Here is a 15,299-nt window from a genome sequence, read left to right on the forward strand (position 1 = left end):
GAGACATGGTTAAAGTCCTATTGTTGTAATCCTAGAACTTAATTAGACCTAGAAGGAACCTTAGAAACCATATGCACTACTCCCCCCCCCCCCCCCCACACACACACACTTTTTTTAAAGTTGAGGACATGGGCTGAGAGAGGAAGACACTTGCCAGATCTATAACTCAAGTCTGACTCCTAAATACAATCAAACCTTATTTTAAAATGCAAAAGTCATTCTTAGCTCCCTGGCCTTATGAAAACAGGCAGCAGACTGTATTTGGCTCACAGGCTGTAGCTCTCTGACTTCCGGAACTTAAGTGTCTTACCTTTCTGGCACATTTAGTAAACATTAATTGACTGACTGACTAAACCTGGAATGTGACTTTCTTATGCTGCCTTAGATTAGGGACAGAGTTGAATAAGGATCCCTCCAGGTTGAGTTGATAAAATCCACCCCACCCCCCAACTTCTATTTCAGGCATAAGGAAGGCACAGCTAGTGTCTCATTTTTTCTATTCTTTTGGGAATCAAGAGTACATTTGTATAATATGGGCCTGATAATATACCCTGGACTGATAAGTCGATCACATCCCAGCTGTGTGAATTATTACTTAACTGTATAACCTTTTTTCATAACCCTGATCTATCACTGCCCCCACATGAATGAGTTGAGGTGTAGCATCCTAGAAGCCACTACTGTAGTAGAATCAAGAAATGCTTAGGATTGGTGGCACTCACTATGGGGTTCAGGGTGGTAATGACCACCTCTTCAAGGAGTGGGAGAGGGTTTGGACTGGTTATTACATTGGTATGGGAAACTCAGAAGAGGAAACTCCTCCCTCTAACAAAGCAAGTTGGTACCTCTTTGCAATTTGAGTCTTAAGATAGTTACCTAAGGCATTAAGAAGTTAAATGACTTGCCCAGGGTCAGCCAAGATGTGTCCCTGTCAGAACCTGAATCCAGGTCTTTCCTGCCTTGAAGGCTATATCCCTATCCACTTCACCATACTACCACTACCTCAGTATCTCTTTAAACTCTTTTTCTCCTAAGAACAGAGCAGCTATGTTTGAAGGGAAAGAATTACCGTTTTTATAGTACCATACATCTTCTGGTAAGTCAAACCCTTATTCCCTCTTTTCAAACATCCTTTTCAAAGGATGGAAAATTTTGGGGAAAAAAAATTTTTTTTGCAAGGCAATCGGGGTTAAGTGATGTGCCCAGGGTCACACAGCTAGCAAGTATCAAGAGTCTGAGACTGGATGTGAACTCAAGTCCTCTGGAATCCAATGCTGGTGCTTTATCCACTGTGCACCTAGCTGCTCCTTTCACACATCCAACCTGTGAAACATCGGACCAACCCTTAGCTCCTCCATCTCCCATGTTCCACCTGCTCAGTTGTACACTCACCACTATGTCACTATGGCTGAGGTGATCAGGCAGAGGCTCTAAGGCTTTGTTGTCTATCGTTTCAGAATTCACCAATTACAAATCCCTTTCCCAGGAGCCCCATTCTCCTTTCCACCTCCCAGGGACTGGCTATGGCTCTGCTACGGCTTCAGCCATATCCATGGCCTACTCTCTTGAAGCCAAAGAATGGAGCAGGGGAGGAGGTCTGGTCCACATTACATGGGTAAGAAGCAGCTATTTGAAAAGACATGAAAGACTCTGCATGGAAATGGCAGAGTGGAGCTGGCTAGAGTGACTCAGGTCTCAATGAAGTTCTTCTGGGGGGCAGCTTCTCACCGCATTGCCACTGCTGCTGTCTCTAGAGGGCTGAAGAAATCTGTCTGTATCGGGAGGGAAGGAACCCACCTACTGCTGGAAAAGAGAAGAGGTAAAGGCCATAAACAAAGACAGACTTGTAGTTTATTTTGTATTTTTTTAAATAAATACACTTTACATTAAAGAAAAAGGCCTTTGATTTGTAATTTCCACACAGGAGAAAGGGAGAAAAAAAGATTTAAAAAAAAAACTGAATCACAAAGAAAAATAGAGGGAGTGAACTTATATCACAAGTTCCCTCATCTCCACAAAACCAGTATCCACAATGACCCAAATGCCAGGACTTGCTCCTGCCTGCCATTCCATGAGGGTGGGTGAATGAATGTGTGCATATACATGGCAAACAGCAGTCAATGCCTGCCTTCCTCCCCAGCTCTGGCACGAAGGCACCTCAAGTCAAGGAAAAAAACACCAAGATCCTGACAGCATGTGAGGCAACAAAACTGTTTTTAAAAAAATCATATATTATATTTATAATAAAATAGTCTTAATCCTTATCAATTTAAGAAACCACGATTTTCCTTTTCATTTTAAATACTTGTGTAAAAACGCCTCTTTATATTGATCTTTGGGCATCACTTTCTCCCAAAGGAAATGAAGCTTAGGGGACAAGGTACCCGGTGGATATGAGTTCACACCCTCTTTGCTATAAACACCTGCAATTTTTTTTTTTTTACTTTTATATAAAACTATTTCTTGTTCTTTAGTAAAGAACTTTATACAAAGAAAATATATTGTGAAATATCCCCAGAGAAGTGGGGCTTTTCCTTAAGGAAAGATTTGTCCGTCCTGGAGGAAGTGGGGAAGAGAAGGCAGAAAATGGGCCTAACCCCTGATCTCTTTATTGAATGGCCACTGTTGGGCACAACTGATTCTCTGCTTAAACCCAAACCCTCCAAGCTTGAAGCCCATGGGTTCTCAAAAAACAGATATCCCTGGGAGAGGGATAGAGAGAGGGGAGAAAAGGTGTCAGGGAGGCTTGTTCTGAATTCGCTGCTCATTTGGTCTCCTGCCTGCCAGGAATAGAATTTCTTCAGTGGGCATCCGTATGATGATCACTCCTCACTCATTCAAAGATAAGATGATGTCGTCTTCCAAATCGGAGTTATCTGAGCTATCAGCTGGAAAGGTGGAGAAGAAAAAGGGAGGTAAAGAGGAGGTTATGTGTTGAACTTATAGGAAGTGTTCAGAAAGTATTGTGCTCTACCTTTATCCTCCCTGAGTGGGTCAATTACCATTTTCAAGAAAGGAGAAAACATACCAATTAGCTCCTTGGTGTTGTCAGCTGTGAGCACATCTGTTGCTGGCAACCATACCCTACCCTGGGAAATCTCAGCTCAGTGTTCTTTAAAAAGGGCCAAAGTGCTCTTAGGAACACTTTCCCTGCCTGGAAAAAACTATCCAGCCAAAGGGAACCTCAGTCCAGATAGAAAGGAGATATTCAGGAGTCCCAGAAGAATCACCACACACGGCTTTAGCAGGTGTCCATGCCATACAGCTCTGGTCCTGTGATCAGGCCTGCTGCAGGGCTTGATATCATAGAGCTGCAGCCAAGCCCAAGGGATCCCAATACTCCTACCTTGAGTTCAAGGGACAGAGAACAACAAGATGTCACTCAGCATAGTGTTCTTAAGGCAGAATATGTAGGATTTACACAGGGATCCCCCATCTCAGTGCTACCTGGGCAAAGAAGGCCAATTTTTACAGCTCCATTTAAGCTGAATATTCCATCCCACCTTGATTTCTCTTTAAATCACCTCATTCCCATGTCCTAGAGATTCTGTACTAGAAATGGGGGCTGCCAGTAATGAGGCTCTGCTTTGAAGGAACTTGGGATATTTTTCCCTAAATTTCTCAGACTCCCCTCTAATCTAACACTCATCAAATCTTTTTCTGCCGGTAGAAGATCTGAGATACACCATCGATGTACCCCTTCATTACCAGCACCACCTTCTAAAGAAAGATGGCCTGTACAGACTTCCAAACATAAATTGGAGGGGAATACCAATTGCCTATGGAGTATTAGCCATCTCCCAAGCAATGCCAAAGGAGAGGCTATTTTGAAACTCAAGGTAGGAATTGAACTTCCTTGTAACTTATTCCTACTCTGAACAAAACAGGTCTGAAGGCCCACCTAGAATACACCACTGAACATCTTTTATGGATATAAAGCTCTGGTAGCCTGCATCATTATGTCCCTTCCCCCTCACATCTGCCAGCCTGCACTAATGCCCTCTTATATAACACTGACTGGAAATGCAAAGAGCCAAATATGATTCTCTCAGCTGCCTTTACTTTTCTGAGGCCTACGTGGTCAATTCAAGGGGGTCATCATGTATTATTCAAAGTCAAGCAGGACAAAGAGGAAAGCCTGTGTCTGGTGTTTCTGCGCCTTTCTTGGCTGTTCACAAAACAGAAAGCTTGTCAATAAATGAGAAAACGAAAATTTTCAAGAAGTCTTGTAATTCCTGATGAAGGGAATGAGTTTACTAGAAATAAATGGCTTCTCGTCTTAGCTATGTGACTAGAAAAAGTTTACTATCTGCTCAACAGGCACAAAGCCTCCAAATGGGTAAAGATCAGATACCATACTTCAGACTCTTTCTGGTACTAGAGTTTAACCACCTTTTTGTAAATTACAGGCAAAGCAAAACATTTTTCCAAACATCACTTTCAGGAAGAAGAAATACTGTGACCAGGAGAAGTAACAGAGCTGAGAGAGGCTAGACCAGATGGCTAAAGTAACTGCCCCTGGAGTCAGAGGAGTCACAAACAAGTAAAGGGGACAGGAAGCAAAGATCTCCTAAGAGTTAAGAAAACAAGGAAGGAAGATCAGAAAATAGAGACCTGGAATTCCTGGAGTAAATCACTAATGGTATATAATCTGATCAACATGCTAAAGCTTTTTTTCTCCAGCAGTCTAGAAAAGGGAAGCCAGGAAGCTGAGGGTTCAGAGAAGAGAGACATAGCCTACTGTCTCATGTGTACCTAAGCACTTGACCTTCCTGCCCAAAGCCCTAGAGAGGTCCAAAGACATAGCTGGAAACTAGGGTATACCAAATGGATCAGGACAATTCACTCCAAAGAACTGGACGCAACTGTGGGAATAACAACTAACCCTCAGCCTCAACTTCACACATGACCACCAAGAGAAGACAATTAGGGGAGTTCACAGAACCATAATCCTTCTTAAGCTAGGTTCAAAAAGTTGATCCAACTTCTGATACTGTGAAAGTGGACCCTGAAAAATTATGTAAGAAAACTGGCTTCCAAGATCATCACTACAGTTAACTGTTTCTTACATGAGGGAAATGAGAAAACCCTCAAACTATGGGATCTTCGACAGTAAAGACACTTTACAAATACATTGTTGTGTAAATACTTTACCAGACCTCCTCACCATCACTCCTATCAATATAACTCATGCTATAGGCCTTCCTTCTAATTTATTTAGCCCATGCTGCTACTGGCGGGGGGGGGGGGGCCCCCGCTGGCAAAGCAATGAGGGTTAAGTGACTTGCCCAGGGTCACACAGCTAGTAAGTATCAAGTGTTTGAGGCCGGATTTGAACTCAGGTCCTCCTGACTCCAGGGCCAGTGCTCAATCTACTGTACCACCCAGCTGCCCTAAGTTATTTATTTATTTTTTACTCTTTTTTGGGGGGAGGGGGTGGGACAATGAGGGTTAAGTGACTTGCCCAGGGTCACACAGTTAGTATCAAGTGTCTGAGGCTGGATTTGAACTCAGGTCCTCCTGAATCCAGGGCCGGTACTTTAACCACTGCGCCACCTAGCTGCCCCCCCCCCAATTTATTTTTAAAAGAGTAAACTGGATGCCTGGCAGCATACACCAAGCCAAATACCTAGAAGAGTCCTCTTAGGGCACTGCAAAGTTATAGGAAACCTGTTGACCCTAAAGTAAGCAAACAAATTCCTCTAACAGGCCAGATTAGCTAGAACATAGGGTGATAGGACAACAGCAATGCCTGAGCCTCATCCCCTAAAAACAGGGCATTTGTAGCTTACTATTCTGTTGTCAGTGTCATCATAACTTTGAAAACCCAAGTAGACTAAGCACAATCTACACTTGCTCTCAAACTCCAACTGAGACTACATGACGTAGTCTGGGTTATTCTCTATGCTCACTTGAAACTCTTTTCTCCACCAGTACCTGCCCAACCTTCCCCTTCCCCTCTCCACCCCAGCACCCATGAGAGTCATAATTTAAGCTGCTTCTTTTCCAAGCTGTAGTTCTCCACCAGAAGCCTTCCCACTCTCAGCAATGTAAGTAATGTGCCTGTAGCTTTGGGTTGGGAAAAAGTAGTTCCCAAATCTAAAATACTTGGTGCCCTGGTGGCTAGAACAGGAAATAATTTTACAAGCCAAACCCAAATTTTGGTGGCCTTGCATTGAAACTAAAAAATTAAAAAATGAAAGCAGTACTCACTTGCATTAGCTGGCACCACCACGAGCTGGACTTTACTCTCCGCCACGGCTGCTTGCCACCCCTTTTAATGTGCCTCACTAATCCCTTGTCATTTAAGTGAATTAAAAATTTACAATGTCGATATTGCTTGTACCCCATGTCCAATTATTAAGTACAATAAAAATGTTTCATAAGATCTGTTCCTCCCACTTTTTACAATAATGTTGATATGTTTCACCCACCCCTTGCTCCCTGCCAGCTCCTCTGATAAAGAAAAAAAAAACAAAAACAAAAACAAAACCCTTTGCTGAATAGGAACCTTTCCTGGGGACAAGGCAAAAGTCTCTCCAGAGTACTGCCCCATCTCCTGGGCTGTCCTAGAATCTCAGTGTCCAAGTGCAGGAAACAGCCCTTCTCCCCTCTCTCAGTAGAACAGATGGAGTTATGGTTCCCAACTCCTCCCCCCAAAAGAGTTTCCTTAAAATAGCAACAGAAAGAAGGGCTTGTGGAAGTGGCAACACAGAAGCCAGTCTCCTCTAAGCTGGTCCTATATTCTTTGATCAGAACCAACAAGATTTATCCCGGAGAAAACGTCCTTGCCTGAAGTTTAAGGGGAATGCCTGAATTATACCTCCAATTACATAATTTCCTTCCCTCTGTCCCCATCACCTTCCCCGCCACCACCAAACCCATCTATTATAAAAACAGGTCAACTATGGAGAGGTTTGGCTTTAATTAAGTCTGTGTTGTGTCCTCTTCTCTCTGGACATAATACCTACCACCTTTAAAAGTGCTGACTGGACTATATATAAGAAAACCCGCTGGAGATCATAGGGATTATTTCCCCAAAATTCATGAGTTTGGCCACAGATGGGCAGTGAAGCACTACAACGAAACAGAAGAACAGCATGAATCAATCTGCCAGTGATGCGCATATCTTACTGAGGGGCTGGTGAGCAGCCTAAATAGGAGCCTGCCCTAAATATGAGTGTCGGCAGTTCAGCTAACTTGTAAAAATGTTCTTATTTTACATCATTAGCTGGCTTGTACAGGGCTCCTGAGCAAAGACATGGGACAACCCTAATCTAAGAAGCATATAGGGTCACCCAATTTGGTCCTAATGGGAAATTTACTACCTAAAGCTTTGCTGGCTTATTCATCACAAGGAAGAGGAGGAGGAGAAGGCAAAGGAGAAACAAGTGCTAAGCAGAACAGAAAGAAAGGAGAAGGGAGAACGTGCCCCACCACTTCTCGGGAGGAGCCAACAGCCGAGAGGAAAAGGACAACACGATGGACTCTATCACTTTATCTCTTTAGAAATGAATAACTGCTCACGAGAGCTTCTTCTGATGAATTCAGACGAGCCCCTCAGACGGGACAAACCACTAAACTTTGTCCGTCTGATCTAGGAAGCTTAGTCCTCTGAAGGTAAGGGACCATGGCCAGCTGGTTACACAGTTTAGGTGGTGAGATAGCAAATGAACACAGATGCTGACTTTGCCTTTCCTCTGAGGGCAGAGTAAAGAAGACAGGTTTGACTCTCCGTCTGAGTTGGCATGGAGGAATAAATACTCTGTGATGCTTCCTAGGATCAGAGTGATGGTCCCGGCTATACTTACTGTCTCCCAGTATCAATTCAACTTCCTCATCAGCATCAGAGTCTTCATCTTCCCCTTCATCTCCTTCTTCAAGCAAGTTAGCCAGCTCTTCATCTGAAGGAGAGAAGTCATTATCACCATCCTCGCCAGCATTCTCATTGTTTTCATCCTCCTCCAACTCTGCCTCTAGCAGCTGGTCAGTGTCGAGTTCATCAAGGTCATCTGTGTCATCATCATCTTCATCATCATCTTCTTCCTCCTGTTCTTCTTCCTCCTGTGGAGAAAACAGTAGGTCCCATTAAGGACAGATGCCTCAAAAACAAATACATGGCAGAAGCATCAGCTTTAGCTTTTCCCAAACAGGCTGCATGGGAGGGACAGGGGAATTACCTGGAAGGTGACTTACTGCCAATTCTGATGCATCTCAAGGTTTAAAGTATCAGGCTGATAGCTCTAAGATACATAAGCTATGCCTACCCATAAGTGAGCATTGCACAGAAAGAACACATCTCCTCCAAAGGAATTCCAGTTCAAAATATCAGACTGCTTTGTCCAGCAAGTTCAATATCTATTCAACCTTTAGCAGTTCACTTAAAACCACCCAACAAGGCATGTACAGTTATACAAAAATCTAGTCATAAGACAAGAGAGAATTCACTTCCATCATTCATTCCTCTTCTGCCTCTGCCAAAGCAGGGAAAAAATTCAAATAGGAATCATTGAAAAAAGAATAGAACAGTTTCTCTCAATAATCAAGTAAATTCTGCTTTTTTTTAAACTGAGAAAACAGATGCCAGTTAAAGACAAATCAGTACTTAAATTCATCTTCTCAAAGATCATACTGCAATTCTAATGTCCTAGTCTTGATTTTCTTCTTGTTAGGATATGATGCAACCATAATATCCCCATTATTCTTAACGTAAAATTAGAGAACAAATTCTATCATAACTGCAATGCAGGAGAACAAATCCCAAATCATAATACAATTCAACACACAAGGCTTCACTTTCTTCATCAGTCAACCACACTACTAAACTGTTAATGTATTTCTCCAAAGATCTTCTCAGAGACAGAACAGATACTAGGAAATGGACTGAATGTTTTGATCCCAATTCCCAGGGCTTTGCAAATTCTACAACTTGCCATTTGTTACCTAGTTTAACTTTGCTCAGGAATGTAATCAAACTTCCTGTCCTGGGGCTGACTCAGACACCAACTACCAAAATATAATAACAAAGGGATTCTAATCTCTGCTGTAATTTGCATTCGATATGATTCTTAATAATTGCTCCCCCCAAAACCATAAGTGGGGACTATAACCAACAAGCTCCACATAAGACAAGAAAATTATAATGTCCATCCATTCTCTTTAAAACCCCACAAATATCTCTGACCTTCCTTCATCAAACCAGAATTAACAAGTGTGGTTAGTTGTGTTTTTTTCTTCTGTGGTTCCTACAATATATAATGTATGAACTAATATTAGTAAGAGTTTTAACCATCTAGTGACAGAATTGCCAATTATTACCATAAACTCACAGATTGTTAGAACACAATGGGTAGAATAAAACCACAACACTAGGAAGCTCACATGAAGAGTAAAGAAAGGTGGCGTATGTAAAGCTGAAGCACCGAGTTTGCTACGGGGCCACCTTGAGGTCTACAGCACTGAGTATTGAACACAAAATGAGGCCACTGTACCTGTGAGTTATCAATAAATATTCACTAAACCGAAGTGAATCAAGAGTGAGAAAAGTCAAATCACTGCAAAACCACATGATAATTAACACTGACACAAGTAAAACAATCAAAACTTAAGGAAAAATCAGACCCTTGCCAAGTCCAAAAAAAATCCAAAACAAACCAAAACCCAAACCCCAACAAAAAACACAGACTAGATACAACTGATGGAAAAGCAGTCATCTTTGCCAACATATTTTTGTGGCCTTTACCACCATTTACCCTACCACTATGACAAGCAGTTGCTATGAAAGGCAAGCACATATAAAAGGAAAACTTTTGGTTCTCTGATGTTTATGTACTAGATGGAATAATTATTAGTTTTTCAAAATCCCAAGTTAGAAGAGAATATACTAAGTCAGAGCAAAATGATAAAACAGTCACCTGTGAATCAAGCAGCTCAGTAAGAATGTTCTAGGTCTAACATCTCACAAAATGTTATTACCTAGCTTTGCCAGGAAAACTGGGTAAGATGAAATTCTCAAACTTTAGTTAAGGCCTAGTTCCTAAAAGTAATTCTGAAGTTTTGCAGACAAAGTCCAAATTCACAAGTCCTGAATTTAGGTGGAAATGAGAAGTCTTCATCAATCCTACAAATCCAACTTTTTATTTCATCTTCCTGTATTTGAACTAATTCTACATGCTGCCATCAAAGAAGAACCAGGGAACACTGGTATAATTATAAGAAAATACGATGAGGCATGTTTAAAAGAGACCTTGCTACTATATCAACTAAACTCCAGTAGTTAAATAGCCAATCATTTTTAAAATGATTTTTAACATTCATTTCTAGTTTATAATACCACACATAGTTATGACTATTATAAATCAAACTCTTCTAGGGCCAAAAATGCTCTTATAAATATTCACCTAACTTACTTAGAAAATTTACAGAAAAATTCCAGGAGAATCCTTAATCCTTCTTGTTCTAAGTATAAAGCAGCAGCAAAGTGCTCCAGCTTTCAGTTAAGTAGCAAGGCTTATTAGTGAGACTAACAAAATGGCCAAAGAGAAAATGTGGATTCCCTCTTGCCCCCAGCCCAACCCTAAGTCAAATAAGACATGTCTTTAGTGGCTTGGAAATGGGATTGTTACACAAACACTTTATATCTAGCTTTATCACTGCCTTCAGGTTCAAGCTTAAAACCAGGCTCTGAATTAAATTCTCCACAATAACTATTAATGATTGGCAAATTATAAAAATGTCAGCTATTATTTTGTTTTTGTTTGTTTGTTTGTTTTTAGTGAGGCAATGGGGGTTAAGTGACTTGCCCAGGGTCACACAGCTAGTAAGTGTTAAGTATCTGAGGCCGGATTTGAACTCAGGTACTCCTGACTCCAGGGCCGGTGCTCTATCCACTGTGCCACCTAGCTGCCCCAGCTATTATTAATATGTATATACTTAAATCGCTTAAAAAAAACAATGTCAAAAGTTTTTCTTAATATCTAAGAGAAGTAAGCCTATTTTGGTATTGTCTTCAAATCCATTTTGATTTTTCTTCCTTAAAGATAGATTTTTACCATATTTAATGCCTATACCTTTTAGAATCCATTATTTCCAGTTCCTTTAATCAAACCAGAACCACTACTTTCTACTCTAGAATTCCTGTCCAACTGGGCAGGAGAAGAGCAATGGAGTCTTAGACAAAATAATGGAATCTCTCCCTTTAGCAATGATTTCTAATGTGACCCATTTCAAACAAGATCCCAATATCTCTACAGGATAGTATTTAGGATTTCACAATCAAAATCATCAATGAGATGATACATTTATTATTCAAATCAGAAGAGACAATTTCTAACCAATTCGGTGGTTTTTCAAGATTCTCAATCTGCCTCTACTTTTGCCCAACTATAAATGCATTTTCTGTTTCAGTTGTTTTAAATCCAGCTGCTTTTCTCTCTTTGCTGAGCAGTAATTAAAACTGCTCCTCAGGCATGCTCCTAGTTGGGTCACATCTCTATTTCTTAAAGATCTTGCTTTCTTTTAGCTATTTCTCCTATAATCATCATCATGATCATCACCTATTGACCCTGTTGAAAATCTTAAAATAATCAAATGTCTTCCTTTTCTAAAACACTTGCTATTCTTTAAGTAAGAGATTCCTTCTTCTCCAGTAAAGAGGCCTTTTGGGTACAAGTATTTTCCTTCAAGAACAGAACAGCTTACAATGACTTATAGAGATAATCAAGAAATAATAATGACATAGAGATAATCAAGATTTATTTTATGATAAATCTTTTCTTTTGATGACCACAAGCATCTGTTTCTAATGAGACCATTCAAAACTGTTCTCCCTGAAAACAAAACAGCTACTTTTCTGACAAAAGTAGCATTAACCTAGTTTTTCCAGGCAAATCAAGCCAATGAACAATTTTTAAAATGAACAAGTTTAACATAGCAGCTTGTCTTAACAACTGGAACAAGGATAAGACTTGTTTTTTTAATATGTGATTCAGACCCTAATATCTGAGCCCAGCCAGATTGTCTTTTTCAGAATAAAAATTCTGTTCCATATACTTCCTGCAACATTTGCTTCTAGGTGTTAAGCAACCTCAAAAGTTGTCTTTTCATTACAGGTCCAAATACCTGCATTCTTTCCCCTTCCCCCAGTAATGTCTAACATTCATACATTTAAGTTAATTTTACCAGGAAAGGTGGGCCTATCAGAAACAATATATTCAACTATGGCTATGATTGATAGGAGTAAAGAATCTTACCATCCGCTTCTATGCAGTCAGAGGACACATGGACGGACACAATACAGGAAACACAGCATACAATGTGTCATAGATTCCAAAATGGAGTGGAGAAAAGATAGAGTTATTCTCTTGTTGAGGTTTAATTTACAAAAATATGTTTAACAATAATTAGATGAATTCTGCTTGATGCTTTTTCAAAATGCCTAAATCTTATGGGCAGCAAATATCTAGCCCTCTTACCTTGATAAGCATGTCACTTTCTATAGAGGTATGCTACTTTAAGAACAATGTTTGAATTTTAAAGTTTATTTGTTTTCACTAAATGTCAATGTCAAAATTAGACTTGACTATGAAACAGATACTATAGTCTCAGATTTAATCAGGATAGTAATCTGGTTACTTATGTTTCAATCAAATTACCTTTCAGGTTAGCAGGCATATGACCCCTGGGATAACCTATGCCTTGCTGATTCCAAATTAAAAATGAGCACATTTTCTCATGTATGAGAAAAAGGCACTAGCTTACTCCATCTTGTTGGGATTAAGTTACTTTGAAGTTCAACTCATTAAATTTTAAAGGAAAAATCTAAAGTGAGAGGAGAAAGATAAACATTAAAAAAGTGTTGTTTTCTGGTCTTTTCATTTTATCAGATTACAGGGGGTCACTCAGACTTTACATTAATTTAGTAAGGTGAACATGCAAAGAAAGATCAAATGAACACATGTTCAAGGTCAAATGACTAACATCTGAGAAGAGCACAAAATTGAGTGTATTTGATTAAAAAAAAAAGAATAGTAAATGATCCATATGAAAATGACCAGCCTATTAAATATAGCTCCTATTAAATAAAGCACAAGTGGAAAGATTATGGTGGCCAAAGAAGAGCAGGGAAATGTAATGAAGTGGCACACACTCCACAAATTCTCATGACTGCAAATGTGACTCAATCAAACCCAAGTTATAAAGTAGCTTTATTCAAAATCTACCCCCACCCTCAACCCTACTCCCTACCCTTTCCCTCCCCTGCCCCCCCCCATACATATCTGCTGTGTGAGTCATAAATCAAAGTGCAAGAAAGTAAAGGGTTGGGGCAGCTAGATGGCGCAGTGGATAGAGCACCGGCCCTGGAGTCAGGAGTACCTGAGTTCAAATCCGGCCTCAGACACTTAATACTTACTAGCTGTGTGACCCTGGGCAAGTCACTTAACCCCAATTGCCTCACTAAAAAAAAAAAAAAGAAAAGAAAAAGAAAGTAAAGGGTTTAGAGGGGTCTAAGAAGCTCACCATCAAGGTATGAACTTTAGTTTAAAGCCTACTCTTAATATTTCCCCGGAAAAGAGAAGAGGACTAAACAGGAAATACTGCAAAGGACCTAATTCAGTGAAATCATTTTATCTGTCATATATAATCCAAAGAAATCTCAAATGACATTTAAGAAATATGATGACCAAAACAATAGATAATATGGAGAAAAGATGTTATAGATAGTAATAATTGCTAATATTTACATAGCACCTGCTATGTGCCAGGTACTTTGCAATTATTATCTTATTTGCACCTCACAACAACCATAGGACAAAGGTGCTTTTATTATCCCCATTTTACAGATGAGGAAACTGAGGCAAACAGGTTAAGTGACTTGCCATGGGTTACACAGCTAGTAAATGCCTGAGGCTGGATTTGAACCCAGGTCTTCCTGACTGCAGGCTCAGCACCCTGGGCACTATGGCACCACCTAGCTGCCCTACTAATGATAACATAACTATGCCACTCCATCAGGTTCATGCAACATAAGATTTCATAAAATGAAGGTGACACCTCTAACAATGCCTGAAGGTAAATGTCATGCCATAACATTTGGTATCTTCTCAGCCTTCCTGAACTAGAAAGCACTTAGAGGGATTCTATCAAATACAATCACTTGTTCAGAATTTGACACCCTAGCAGGCTGCCAGTCTCAGAGCACCTACCTCCCCTTCCCTATCTTTCCTTCCTGATGCAAAATATCAGAATTCCTAATCAGTTCACTCCTTTGAGTATTCCCCTATGAATAGTTAAATATCTCAGTATTAAAGAATAAATTCATCAGTCCTCTTTTCCTCTTCTCCATCCCCTGCCTCTGAGCCTTCACAAGAAGGCTCTCTGGGGTGGTGTGTAAGAGAAAGAAAACACAGTTGTAACTTTCACTTACCAATGGGTCCCAATCTATCAAGAAACACTCTAGTCCCAGTGTCCAAAGGCTTCTGATAGTGCTCTTTGATTCAATTGGCCTCCTTCCCTACCCTAACATTTTATATTACTTCTCCCACTTTTATAGAAGGACAACCATTTATGGGGAAGGCAATTTGCATATCACCTTTTGAAATACACGTGAGGATGGGGGGGGGAAGGGAGGCTTATTTTTTTTTTTAATCAAAGAACTGCAACCTCTTGGATCTTTGGATTGGTCCTTCCATTCTGGAAAGCAATTTGTAACTATGCCCAAAAAACAACTAAACTGGGTGTATCCTTTGACTGATACCCCAAAGAATTTAAAGGAGGAAAAGGAATCACATATAAAAATATTGACAGCTACCCTTTCTGTGATAACAAAGAATAAGAAACTAAGGGGGTATCCATAATTGGGAAATGGCTAAACAACTTTGGTATATAGCTATAATGAATACTATGGTGCTGGAAGAAATAATGAAAGGGATGGTTTCAGAGAAACCTGGGAAGATTTGTATGGACTTATGAAGAATGAAGTGAAAAGAACCAGGAGAACAATTTATAAAATAACAACACTGTAAAGATAAATAGTTTTAGAACACTTAAGAAGTCAGAGGACCGATGAAGCATGCTATCCACTTCTTGACGACAATCCAGCAATCAATTAACATTTATTAGGCACCTACCATCTGACAAGCACTATGTTTTGTGTTGTTAGGTGACAGACTCAGGGTGGAGAATGAGACACACACACACACACACACACACACACACACACACACACACACACATATACATGGCCAATACTGAAATCTGTTTTGCCTTAGAATGTGTATTTGTTTGGGGGAGGGGTGCTA

At 40.2% G+C, this 15,299-nt stretch overlaps 1 protein-coding gene across 4 annotated transcripts in view; it reads right to left on the bottom strand.

Moving 5' to 3' along the window:
• Positions 1-1,692: 1,692 nt before the first annotated feature.
• The window catches only part of DCAF1 (DDB1 and CUL4 associated factor 1), an 80,939-nt gene continuing 67,332 nt past the window's right edge, over positions 1,693-15,299 (bottom strand). For 2 of the 4 annotated variants that reach the window (XM_043979610.1, XM_043979609.1), the window contains exons 23-25: positions 12,252-12,260; positions 7,812-8,064; positions 1,693-2,888 (exon numbers count right to left, since the gene is read on the bottom strand). In XM_043979610.1, coding sequence (XP_043835545.1) covers positions 2,830-2,888; positions 7,812-8,064; positions 12,252-12,260 — 321 coding nt within the window. In that variant the 3' untranslated portion in view covers positions 1,693-2,829. The remainder of the gene's footprint in view (positions 2,889-7,811; positions 8,065-12,251; positions 12,261-15,299) is intronic. The other 2 variants (XM_043979611.1, XM_043979613.1) reach the window with 2 other exon arrangements.

The sequence above is a fragment of the Dromiciops gliroides genome, chromosome 1 (genome assembly GCF_019393635.1).
Source record: "Dromiciops gliroides isolate mDroGli1 chromosome 1, mDroGli1.pri, whole genome shotgun sequence".
Taxonomy (NCBI): Eukaryota; Metazoa; Chordata; class Mammalia; order Microbiotheria; family Microbiotheriidae; genus Dromiciops; species Dromiciops gliroides.